The sequence below is a fragment of the Impatiens glandulifera genome, chromosome 8 (genome assembly GCF_907164915.1).
Source record: "Impatiens glandulifera chromosome 8, dImpGla2.1, whole genome shotgun sequence".
NCBI lineage: Eukaryota > Viridiplantae > Streptophyta > Magnoliopsida > Ericales > Balsaminaceae > Impatiens > Impatiens glandulifera.
Genome location: NC_061869.1, coordinates 21,289,267 through 21,303,086, shown reverse-complemented (window position 1 = coordinate 21,303,086; position 13,820 = coordinate 21,289,267). Strand labels below are relative to the sequence as shown.

The window sequence follows — 13,820 nt, the reverse complement described above, 5'->3', positions numbered from 1 at the left end:
TCGGGAACAAGATTTTTGGGTTACAATTTGCAAATATTGTTAGATATTATTAGGATTTTTGTCTCAAAATTGTATAAAAGTTTTATAATTAAAATGTTATGAATAAATAAAATAAACTTCTAACATAAATAAAGGAAAATATTGGAATAAAATGTTGATACCAAGTGTGCGGTTAAAGTATCATTATTTAATATTTATTAAACATCATAATCACTGCCCATAAAATTTGTACAAACATAAATGACTATCACGAAGCCCAAACCTTAATTTAAAGATATTAAAACTCAATAAAAGACGTGTTAAAACACTAATTCAAAAAAATATTTATTCACTAATTATTGATATAGAAGAAATTAAAAAATAAAATAAAATAACATATATATATATATATATAATTAAATTGATTCATGCTTTATTACTTTGTAAAAAATGGTTAATAATCTTATAAATTTAATTTGCCAAAATATATTAAATTCAATTTGTTACAGTATTGTACATAAAAAGTATATTTAAATAAAAAAATGTTTAATCAATAAAGTAACTAACAAATAAATTATGTTATAAGCAGATTCTAATAAGAAGAGGGTGATTAAAAGAATTATAATATAAAGTTGAAAATAATATTTTAAGGATAAAAATGGGTAAAAACTCAATAGTAGAGAATAAATGTTATAGGATCGATTCTACTTTAAATTGTTGTGTTTATTTTATAATACATCTCCTAAACTTTAAAAATTTGTGTTAATTTATTATTAATATTATTATTATTATTATTATTATTATTATTATTATTGTATGTTATTTTAAGTGAAATTGGAATCGATTATTTTGAAATTTTATCTATTTTAATGAGTTATTTTACTTAATTTATGAAAATTAAAAATATATATAAATTTCAACCTTTATATTTACATTTTTAGAAAACTTTTTTTTAGATACTGTTCAATGTGTAATTAGAATAAAATATAAAATTTATTCAACATTTTTGAATTAAATTGTTATAATAATAAAGTATACAACTATACATACTTTTTTACCTTATAAACCTAACATTCTTTTAACAAACCTAAAAAAAATATACATATCCAACTTTCTTTTGATTGCTCATTCTTCACTCAATAATAATTTTATATCTATTATCTATCTACTTTATATTTTTATATAATGACACATGAATAACTTTATATATATATTCACTTTCATAACCCTCAATTGTGAAATAACTTAAAACTAAAAGAAAATATTTACAATTATAAGTTTATTTTACTAAAATTTTCTTTCAAAAATATACTTCTTATAGAGTTGAAATGTTGTTTTCTTTACTTCTCCCGATGACTTCTTTATCATTGGAAAGTGTCTTGTTTTTTTATTATCACTTAAATTTGAGTTAGTGTTATATTTTGTTTGATGTAACATTTTGTTAGTTATATCAGATTTTTCATCCCAAATTTTTATAATTCGAATAATAATATTATTTGTTGATGGGTCATTTGTTGCTCATACCCTCTAATTGTCTTGCTAGTTATTTCTCGAGTCTGTGTATTTGTCCTACCTTTAGAAAAAAATGAGAGAAAATTATCCATTTTGGAGTTGTTTTTATTTTCCAATAATAATAAAGAGTCACTAAAACATAATTTGAGTTTGAGGTCTCTTACTTATATCCTCCTATTATTTTTATAACTTTTTCACTTGTTTGATCATATATGTAGACGGTCAGTTATCACTTGACTTCTCTTTTTTTGGCGTTACCTATTAATCATCGGTCAATGACAATATTTATTATCGATCAAAATATTTTGTAGAGATTCTTTTGATACCGTTTGATTATTTATTCGATTTGTTAAACTTTCTCACTCATTGTTACATATTGTTAGGATCGGTGCTAACAATAAAGACTAGGGTCTGACTATTGATAACAACTTATGATAAACGATTCGATAATAATTCTTGTGAGGGATTAATATCTATTTCTATTCTTCATAAATCCTTCGAACTCTTGAAACGGTTTCAAGTGTGGAAGTGTTCGTCGGATTTAAAGCTTTGAACCAATGGAAGATGAATGACATAAAGTAAAGAACACAGAGAGTTGTTTATGGATGTTCGGATAAAACCCTCCTGCGTTACCCCTTCTTCCATAACTGGAAGGATATTCACTAAATACTTTGTAACAAATACAACTTACTGAACTAGCTAACTCTCTGTTGAACAAAACAACCTCTATTCAACTTATAATATTCTTAACAATATTCTCACAGCTAGACAATAAGTGAATCTTTCTCTCTTGAGCTTGAAGATTGTAAGAAATCAGTAAGTGCAAGAGTAAACTTGTGAATTCAGTGAACTGACAAGGTTGTCTGGTAAGGTAATTCGTTCGTTGTCCTTGAGCATCTATTTGTAGTAGAAGGACACCAACGGTCAAATCTTCTTCATGGACACGTGACAAGTGTCCGTTGGAAGGCCTCCCATAGTACTAGAAATCAGCAAACTCCGAGTAAATGGATCGTGGCCGTACCGAACTGGTAGTGCGCTGAATATCCTTCTGAAGTTATCTTGTACTGGATAAACCATTAGAAGGACATTTCTATACGTAGCATTCGTTCATTTGATACAATTAGCTTGCTTGTCAGACTGCACAGAAGTGAGTGGAGCAGGAGTAATAGACAACTAGTTGATCGTGGTTAGACGTATGCTTTCTTCAAATGGCTGCTGAAGCAAGGCATTAGACGTGCTCCATTAAACCAAGTCTAAGGGAGTTAGACGTCCTCGTCTAACTGCGCGTCCCATTAGACCAAGTCTAATGGAGTTAGATGTCTTCGTCTAACTACGTATCCCATTAGACCAAGTCTAATGGAGTTAGACATCCTCGTCTAACTACGCATCCCATTAGACCAAGTCTAATGGAGTTAGACGTCCTCGTCTAACTACGCATCCCATTAGACCAAGTTTAATGGAGTTAGACGTCCTCGTCTAACTACGCATCCCATTAGACCAAGTCTAATGGAGTTAGACGTCCTCGTCTAACTACGCATCCCATTAGACCAAGTCTAATGGAGTTAGAAGTCCTCGTCTAACTACGTATCCCATTAGACCAAGTCTAATGGAGTTAAAAGTTCTCGTTTAACTATGTATCCCATTAGACCAAGTCTAATGGAGTTAGATGTCATCGTCTAACTACGCATTCCATTAGACCAAATCTAATGGAGTTAGACTACCACGTCTAACTTCGTCTAATTAGTCTGCTTAGACCACGTCTAAGTTAGCATAGTCTAATGCACCCGCACAAAACCAAATAGACAACTTAACTTTATTCACAACTAAACATCATCAAAATTATGTTCTAAACATTATTAGAATTTTGTTGTTTAATGTTTCATAGCTTTTGTTTATTTCTAAATTAATTACTTCTTACTTAATTAACTATTTTCTTTACTTTGTTTTTACTTTTTCTCAACACATATATTTGAAGACACCTTCAAAAAATAACAAGATATTTGGATATTCTTTATTAGAATTTTAATTAATATATATTTGTCATATTATTTAACATTTAAATTTTATTTAGAATTTTTTTATAACGTTTTTTTAGAATTTTTTTATATATGTAACTCTTTATTTAAATTAATGATAATTATATATTTTTTTAAATGTCTTAAATTATAAAAAAATAAAATAAATTACATATCAAAGTAGTCTAGTGGTAAAAGTCGGATTAAGAGACCAAAAAGTCACGTATCTTTAATCATGGTTGTAGGATTTCATACTAGTTCTCTTTCATTAAAAAAATCATAAATTCAATAAATAAAAAGTTTATGTTTAGCCGTTATAAAAATTACATTATTTAAAGAAAAAATCGTAAACTAAAAACTAAATGAATATAAATAAATAACAATATCTGAATGAAGAGTGATAGTGAAGGGAAGGATAAATAATGACGTGATATCACTTTATTGGTTAGAAAAAAATTAAAAAAAATACAAACATCTTTCACCCATTCTGTGAGGTAGAGGAGGTATACTTTGCTGACTATTTGTTCATTCTAGCGCACACAGACATTGATTCCATTAAAACTATTAGGGCTGCACTAAAGTTCTTTTATGAGGTTACAGGTTTAACTATTAATGAAAGCAAAAGTGTGGCATTTTATGGAGGCGTGAAAGACGAAACAAAACAGGACATCTTAAACATCATGGGCATCAAGGAAGGCAGCTTTTCTGTAAGGTACTTAGGAATTTCGTTAACCGCGAAGCAGATCGAGATCTCACACTACAAGTCGCTGATTGAAAAGGTAAAAAACACGATATTTGGTTGGGCAGCGAAAAAACTTTCTTATGCAGGGAGGATTGAACTTATCAAAACCGTGGTCATGTGCATAGTTGACTACTAGACGCAACAGATGGTCATTCCGAAGAAGGTAATGAAGGAGCTCGATACGTTGGTGAGGAAATTTATCTGGGGCAGTAGCGGAAGAGGAGGAAAGAAAGTTAAATGGACTGCTCTCTACAAACCGAAGGACGAGGGAGACATCGGTTTGAAGAATTGTATCGAGTGGAACAAAGCTCTCACCTTCAAGTATCTGTGGGCTTTGGAGCGCAATCAGGAGTCACTATGGATCAAATGAGTGCATACAAAGTTTATAAAATACGAAACTAACATCTGGATCTGCAAAATTCATTAAGGTATGAGCTAGTCTTTGAAAAAGATTCTTAAACTAAGAAGCGATATTGTAAATCTTTATGACATCCGACTAGGGGATGGGAAATGCACTCTATTCTGGTACGACTTCTGGTTCGAAAACTAGCCTATCATCCACAAGGAGGAGTTTCAAAATACCCATATCAGAAGGGACTGCGTAAAAGCGAAAATCATAGACATTAAAGATGAGAATTGAGACTCACTCCTGAGAAGAAATCCAGAAGGACAGATGATACTTGATCATATAAGTAACATACAACTACACGACATATCGAATATTCATGAATGAAAAGCTGAGGACAATGGGAAGCTGGTATCGAAGAAAATATGGGAGGTAACCCGGGAAAAAACACAGAAAGTAGAATGGGCTCCTCTTGTATGGTCAACGAAGATTATCTCTCGACACCAGTTCATCCTATGACTTACCTTCTGGGAAAGACTCAACATTTGTGATCGTATCAGCAAGTATATGAGCATCCCGGACGAGAACTGTCTTCTATGTAGAGGAAATGAAGAAATCATAGATCACCCATTCAGGAGCTGTTGTATTGCTTTGGAGCTTTCGGACAGATTCTATAAAATTCTGGAGCTGATCAGTTTTCCGAGAGAATGAAATAAAATAAAAAAAAACGACACTACTCAAAGTCAAGGGAAATAGATTTACAACAAGCGTGTTCAAGTGCGGCTTTGGAGCAGTGGTGTATAACATTTCGTAAGAACATAATGCAAGGGTATATGGCAGAATCCGCATGAGCGTTGAAGAGTTATGGAAAGATATTGTATCGGATTACAGCGCCCTCGCGGGAACGTGGAGAAGAATTCCAAGCACAGAGCAGAACTAGAATATCTGTAGGAACTGGAATTTACTGTTTTTTGAACTCACTAGAATTGAAAGAATTATAATCAGATAATTCATTTACGTTTTTAGCTTTTTAACTTTTATTCAGAATGTTACGACTTCAAAATCAATCTGGGTTTGTCTAGAATGATCTCTTAAACTCATGGTTTTTTTTCCCGTTTTTGAAAATTTTAATTAAATGACGCTAAGTCGTTTTTCCCCCAAAACAAAAAAATAATAAAAAAAAGTAGAAAAAAATTTATTTTATTTTTTAAGACAATTAAATTACACCCACATTATTCTATCAATTAAATTTATCACAATCATTTCTCTTTCTTAATATATTCTTTATCTTATCCTTCAACGGGAAATTTGACGAAATGACTCTAATGATGATCGAATTTTGGAAAATGACTCCGGCCTCATAATGTTTGTAAAATGACCTTTTCGATATGTACAAAGTCCAAACTACCACTTTGCGTCACGTGAAAAGGTAACATGATAATGTTTGCAAAAATGATCTCATTGTGCTGTCGCGTAACGCGAGGGGGTTTCGCGTAACATGACGAGGCTTCGCGTAACACGAATGGATATTTTCATCCATAAATGTTATTTTTCCAAATTTTATCACCCTTGGGTTATTTAAAAAAAAACATTATAAGGGCATTTCATCAAATTTCCCCACTTCAACTTATTTTCCATACCTAACTAAGTTATTGTTTTGAAAAATATGGTTATGGCGGACTGTTGTTGAAATTCGGACAATGGAAGTCATATCCGATTCTCCATGGCTGCATAAACTTAAAACGGTTAAAATTAAAATTAAAAATGTTATCTGTGTTTTTTTCACGGTTTTTTATATTATTAATCGTGCACAGGCTAAATGCTAGTTGTTATAATAATAAAGTATACAACTATACATACTTTTTTACCATAAAAATACATGCCTAACATTCTTTTAACAAACCAAAAAAAATATACATATCCAACTTTCTTGTGATTGCTCATCCTTCACTCAAAAATAATTTTATATCTAATATCTATCTACTTTATTTTATATTATATATATATATATATAAAAAAAAGGAGGGATAGTGTAAGGAATTTTGGAGAGGGAACGAGAGAGAATGACGTGTCACCACATCACTAGTTAGAAAATGATAACAATGAGGAGAGATATAAAATTTGTTAATGTTTTAGCGAATCAATTTGCGCCGACTTCAAATTCCCTTTTTCAAATTTCATCCCAAATTCTCTCCCACAATCATTTCTCTCACATATAAATTCACTTTCATAACTCTCAATTTGAAATATCTTAAATTAAGAGAAAATATTTATAATTATAAGTTTATTTCACTCTACTAAAATTTTCTCTAAAAAATATACTTCTCAAAGAGTTGAAATATTGTTTTTTTTAATTATCTCCTACTTATGACTTCTTTAACATTGGAGGGTGTCTCGTTTTTTTTATCATCACTTATATTTGAGTTGGTGTTGTGTTTTGTTGATGTGACATTTTATTAGTCATATCAGATTTTTCATCCCAAATTTGTATAATCTGAATAATAATATTATTTGTTAATAGGTCGTTTGCTGCTCATACCCTCCGATTGCCTTGTTGGTTATTTCTCGAGTTTGTGTTTGTCGCATTTTTAACAACAAATGAGAGAAAATTATCCATTTTGGAATTGTTTTTTATTTTCCAATAATAATAAAGAGTAATTAAAACATAATTTGAGTTTGAGGTCCTACTTGTATCCTCCTATTATTTTTATGATTTTTTCACTTGTTTGATCACATAGGTAGACAGTCACTTATCACTTGACTTCTCTTTTTTCGGCGTTACTTAACAAATCATCGGTCCATGACAATTTTTATTATCGCTCAGAATATTTTGTAGAAATTCTTTTGATACCTTTTGATTGATTTGTTCGATTTCCTATACTTTATCACTTATTGTTAAAGAAATTACAAGATTTTTAAATATTCTTTATTAAAATTTTAATTAATGTATATTTGTCATATTATTTAATATCTAAATTTTTTATTTAGTTTTTTTTTTATATATATGTAACTCTTTATTTGAATTAATGATAATTATATTTTTCTGAATGTCTTAAATTAATAAAAATCATAAATTACCTCCATCAAAGTAATTCAGTGGTAAGAGTCGACTTAAAATATTAAAAAGTCACGTGTTTTGATTATGATTGTACAGTGTTATGCTAGTTCTCCTTAATTTAAAAAAAAACTATATATTCAATCTAAAAACATAAAAATATTATATTTTGAGACTTTATAAAAATCACATTATTTAAAGAAAAAAAATCTTAAACTAAAAACTAAATGAATATAAATAAATAGCAATTTCTGAATATCCTTTTTATCATCTCCCTCAACTTATTTTCCATACCTAACAAAGTTATTGTTTTGAAAAATATGGTTATGGCGGACTGTTGTTGAAATTCGGACAATTGAAGTCATATCCGATTCTCCATGGCTGCGTGGTCATGCACACAGCTCACTCTTGCGGCCTTCTCTTATAATAATCCCATCCAAATCTCTCATCTAGCACCCGCTCCATTCTCCAGTTCTCTCTCTACCTTCAACAAAATTCAACACAGAAATGGAGAACGCTCAGAGAAGATTGGATTCAATCTCCGGCCATATGGACTCATCAGTCCCCGCCCCTCCCAGCACTGGCGGCTTCATCGGTCATCAGAGGTGCATTTCTGTGACGAACGATAGTTACAATCGTGTTCACGGCCAAGTCCCGACTCACAAACCTGTCTGGAAGAACATCCCGACCGACGAAGTCGGCAAACAATGGACCGACATTATCTACGAGAAAGCTGTCGGTGAAGGAATTGCAAAGGTATTTGATCGATCGGAATAATAATATACACATTCATTTGCTGATTTGCTGCGGTTTATTTCTGTAGCTCACTATTAACAGACCGGAGAGGAGAAATGCTTTCCGTCCCCAAACGATTAAGGAGCTTACTCGTGCTTTGAACGATGCAAGAGACGATATTACCATTGGAGTTATCATTTTAACCGGAAAGGTATTTACATATATATATGAATAGCCCATTGAATGTTCTTGAGACAAGATTATGAGATGAACAGTTGAGTTTCCCATTCCTTAAACAAACAAAACTGAAATTCTTCTAAAACAGGGCAATGAGGCATTTTGCAGTGGTGGGGATCAGAAAATGAGAGGGAAGGAAGGTTATGTGGATCATGACAGCTTTGGCAGACTCAATGTTCTAGATTTTCAGGTAAAAATGACATATCAAACTCATTAAAGTATGGTATTGAACTAACTTAATCTCTTGATTGTTAATATGATGCAGATTGTAATGAAACGTTGCCCCAAGCCCATCATTGCTATGGTAATTCATCATCTTAGTATTGATTTATCTTGTTTTTATGAGTTTATTCAAATATACTCTGTTTACTTTTCTTCAAGGTTGCTGGCTATGCTATTGGAGGAGGACATATATTGCACATGTGTGCTGATATTACTATTGCTGCTGATAATGCCATTTTCGGTCAGACTGGACCAAAGGTTTCTCTTTTTCTCGAGTCTCATTTCAATTTCTATAGTCATATATGGGATGTGAATGGAGAATTCAATTGAATTCGGATCCAAACATGAGAGCCACATCCGGATGAAATACCTGACTATCTAGTTCTTCTATTCATTGTATTGGCTGCTCTTTTCAGGTTGGAAGCTTTGATGCTGGTTATGGAAGTACCATTATGTCCCGTCTGGTAAGTTTTATGACCTGGAATATTGTACAATGTCTAATGCTAATCTAAAATCCTAGAAATAACCATAATTGATACTATATATATATCTCAATGGGGCAGATTGGACCAAAAAAAGCTAGAGAAATGTGGTACTTGGCAAGGTTTTACAATGCCATTGAAGCAGACAAGATGGGATTGGTTAACATTATTGTCCCGGTATGTACTATATATATATCAACACCAATTATCGAACTTTATAATCAAAATTTGTATCTTTGATCTATCTAGTTGGAGAAACTAGAGGAGGAAACCATCAAATGGTGCAGAGAAATCAACAGAAACAGTCCAACTGCAATTCGAGTGATCAAATCGGCCATTAATGCAGCGGATGATGGACATGCTGGTATTCAGGTAATCATCATTAAATGAAATCTTTATAAAAAATTTGATTGTTTGGAACTTAGGAAGGTAATTGGTTGTTCATATGTATGAGCAGGAGCTTGCAGGAAATGCAACACTTATGTTTTATGGAACTGAGGAAGGTAATGAGGGGAGGAAATCATTTGTTGAACACAGACGGCCAGATTTCTCAAGATTCCCTCGTCTTCCATGATTTTACCAATTAATGATCATTCCTCCTTACATGGTTTTGCTGTTTGTTCGTGTTTTTCTAGTTACCATTGTATCTTTTTGTTTTTCCTCGTCTGTCTGGTTATGATTGTTGCTGGAATAAGGAATAAGAAGATTTATTACTCTTCAGTCTTAATGTTTGTTGATCTATTGTAACATCGGTTCTATGTTTTATTAATATCTGCAATAAAATAAACTTGTCATCATCCAATTGTACTATTTTCTATATACAATTAAGGCAGAATAATGAACCAATTCTAAAAATAATTTTATTTCTCATTCAACCATGAGTGATAAATCCAAATAAACAGTACTGAAAACAATCCCTACAAAATATTGAGCTTAGGAATTTTATTTTTAATTTAAGACATTCTATAAAAAAAAAGATTTAATAATAATTAATATAAATAAAGAGTTACATATCATTTTTATTTTTTTAAAATAATGTTAATATACCAAATTTTAGATGTTAAATAATATGACAAATTTACAATAATTAAAATTTTAATGAAGATTATTAAAAAAAAATTGTAATCTTTTTAAGGTATTTCTAAGATCTATAATCATGAATGATTAAATAAGTTAAATCGAATAAATTAATCAAACGGTATCGAAAGATCTTTAAAAATATTATAAGTGATTGTAAAAGTTGTTCTTGTCTTCTTAAACATATTCCGTTCCAAGTTTTGAGTTGCCCAAAACCCAACTCATGTAGAAAAAAATGAAATATATATATATATATATATATATATATTATATTATATTATATTATATTATATGAATAATCTCAAATTCATTATTAACTCTAGTTAAAGAGTTTGGGTGTCAAAGTATTTACGAATAAAAAAAACATTAGTGAATATTTATAACACTAGTAAAGAGATTGATAATAATATTTTAATGTATTATTTTTAAAAATATTAATTTAAATAAAGTATATTTTGTGTTCTAATTTATTGTAAAATAGATTCTAATTGAGATTTACTTTTTCAAATATATGTTAATATTAAAACATTTTTATATTTGAACGATAATTTTTAACAGACTAATATATATATTTTTTTAAATAAAAATTAATGTAAAGAAAAGTCAATTTTTTTATGATTAGTAGCATATAATAATAAAGTTAGGACTAATTATATTAATATTTGTTAAGTATTTTTTAGTTAGAATAAGATATCTATATATATAATAATGTTTAATTTCAAAGGGTTCAAATCGTCGGTTTGAGAGTTATAGTTAATTTGGATATATAAGTTAGAGTAAATGAATACTAGAGTTGAATTATGGGTTGACTCACCCATAAATTTAAAACGATTAAAAATAAAATTAAAAATATTATAGGTATATTTTAAATTTGTAACTTAACAAAAACAAGTACAACTATTTAACCAATTAGACTGATAAGATTTTATATTTTAAATTCAACACAAAATTTGATGAACGTTTACAATATAAGTTTAACTTTTTAACTAACTAATATATGTATATAATAATAATAATAATGTTTAATTTCAAAATGTCCGGATTGTCGGGTTGAGAGATTTGGTTAATTTATATATATATATATATGTGTGTGTGAGAGTAAATGGATATTTGAGTCGGATTGTGGGTTGACCCGCCCATAAACTTAAAACGGTTAAAAATAAAATTAAAAACGTTATATGTATGTTTCAAATTTGCAACCTAACAAAACAAATATAACTCTTTAACCAAGTGTGATTGAGATGTGGTTTGCCGAACGAATATAGGCCGGTAACAATTGAAAGTGGTAAAAATATATAAACAAATATTTGATTTACCAAAAAGTGAGGTCACGATGCTAAATAAATTGAGATCGGTGGTTTGTTTTCTTAGTGATAAGAGACGTGTTAAAGTGTAATTGAGATGTGGTTTTCGAGAAATTAGATATCAGTAACAAATGATTGTGAGATCACGAGATTAGAGGTCGATTGAGATTGGTGATTGATTTGTTGAAGGATACGAAATATGTGAAACTATGATTGAGACTGGTGGTTGATTTTCCGAGGAATAGATTGAAACCTGTTTCGTTCCGCAACTGGTACTAATATATTTTAAGCCGGATAAATGATAAATTTAGGACTCTAGTTGAATAGTTTTTTCAAATTTAGGCCTCTCTTAATTTGTTGTCATTTAAAAAACTCTCGTTGCAATGTTTTCTTATATTCAGGACTCCCGTTAGCGTCGTTAATATTTGTAGTTAAATTTTATTAAATTTATTTTTTAATATATTTTCATTTACATGTCATCCATTGGTCCACATAAAACATTTTATTCCTTTCTTCCACAACTTTCTTTCCAGAAATGGTTGACGAAGCTGAAGATCCCCGTCCACGGGTTACAAACTCTGGAAACAGCTGTTCATTTTCGTTGTTGATCTCTCTACCGACCTATTGGAAACAATGTTCCGCAAGAGATTTTGTTTATAGTCTTATCCCCGTTCGAAATAATCCCCTATCGACCACTCCGACGGATAAGAGGCTGAAAGTAGAAAAGAAAATCTCGAAGGAATCAAACTAGAGTCGAGAAGAAGAAGAAGAAATTAAATAAGAGTATCGATATAAGATCTACATTTTCAAGGTACTGAAGCAAGTTTATCCTGATGTTGGAATCTCTAGCAAACCGACAGTGATAATGAAGAGTTTTATGGACGATATCTTCGAGAAACTCATGCAAGAATCATCTCGCCTTTCTCGATGCAACAAGAAACCTACCATCACTTTCGCAAAATCCACACCACCGCGAGACTTGTTCTTCCAGGTGAACTTGCGAAGCATGCTGTATCGATCTAAAGGCACTAAGGCGGTTACTAAATTCACTAGCACTTAGTTCTACTTTCATGTTTTTAGGTTTTAAAATGAATTGGATTCTGTAATCAAATTGATTTGTTAGATAATTCTCATTTTGGATATATCATTCTTCTATTTTATGTCTGGTTTCAGTTTTGAGATCGATTTGTTTTCTATCTTAATCTTGGTATCAACTTGGAGGGAAAAGATCAAGATCTATGACCATTTTCAACTATCTTGATATTTCAATGGACTAGCAATCTAATTTATGCATAAACCTTGGTTTGATTATCTTGAATGTTTCTATAAATCATAGAAAAAAAATAAAATATTAATTATGTAATTCCGTTTTATGGATCGTTTTACTTTATTATGAATAATGCGTTTCTAGATTTAAGGCTTATTAGTTGGTGATCTGTTTTATATGCTAGGTTGAATCATCATCATATGAATCATAAAAAAATTATAAAGTTTAACATTTTTAAGTCAGATATTTATCTAAAAAAACCTAGAATAGTTTTTTTTTGAGAACGCTGGGTTTCGCTACTCCTATGGAGTGCAACAAATTCCCGCGGGTTAATTACATAACCCGCAAACATACTTAACCAATTAACCAGGCGCAGAACTTGCCGCCTGACGGGCTCGAATCCAGGACCTCATGAAGGCCTGGGGGATATCCACCTATTGTTGCCACTAGGCTAGAAAGCAGTTTATATATATGCGTATAGTGAGAATCCCTTTCTATTCTACCGGAGAGATCCGGACGCAAGGATCTATACAGTAGAAAAGATATGATCTAATCATGTTGTATCCGGTCTAAAAATTCTAATCCTGAGAGAATGTTTATTACGTACAACGTTCTTCAATCGATATCGATATAGTTTATCTTCAGAACTTGTTTGATCATCTTCATCGCGATTCAAATGTGAAATTGAATTGGCATAATAACACGACGAAGCGTTGATGAGCGACCAATGCATTATTATCATCTCCCAACGAAGAAGAAAGTCTCATCAAATGTCAATTTTAGAGGGAGAGACCGACTGAGGAGAGAGAGGAGGGGCTTTCGAAGTTCAAAAAATAAATAGAATTGA

At 30.8% G+C, this 13,820-nt stretch overlaps 1 protein-coding gene and 1 pseudogene across 1 annotated transcript; both read left to right on the top strand.

The window, feature by feature from the left end:
• Positions 1 to 8,092: 8,092 nt before the first annotated feature.
• Positions 8,093 to 10,122, top strand: LOC124912061 (1,4-dihydroxy-2-naphthoyl-CoA synthase, peroxisomal-like). The gene is made up of 9 exons (XM_047452617.1): positions 8,093 to 8,405; positions 8,473 to 8,595; positions 8,710 to 8,811; positions 8,887 to 8,925; positions 9,003 to 9,101; positions 9,260 to 9,307; positions 9,407 to 9,502; positions 9,575 to 9,697; positions 9,783 to 10,122. Exons 1-9 carry the CDS (start codon positions 8,157 to 8,159, stop codon positions 9,897 to 9,899), a joined length of 996 nt encoding a protein of 331 aa, XP_047308573.1. The 5' UTR covers positions 8,093 to 8,156; the 3' UTR covers positions 9,900 to 10,122.
• A 2,119-nt stretch (positions 10,123 to 12,241) lies between these two features.
• Positions 12,242 to 12,766, top strand: LOC124913166 (annotated as a pseudogene).
• The last annotated feature ends 1,054 nt before the right edge of the window (positions 12,767 to 13,820 follow it).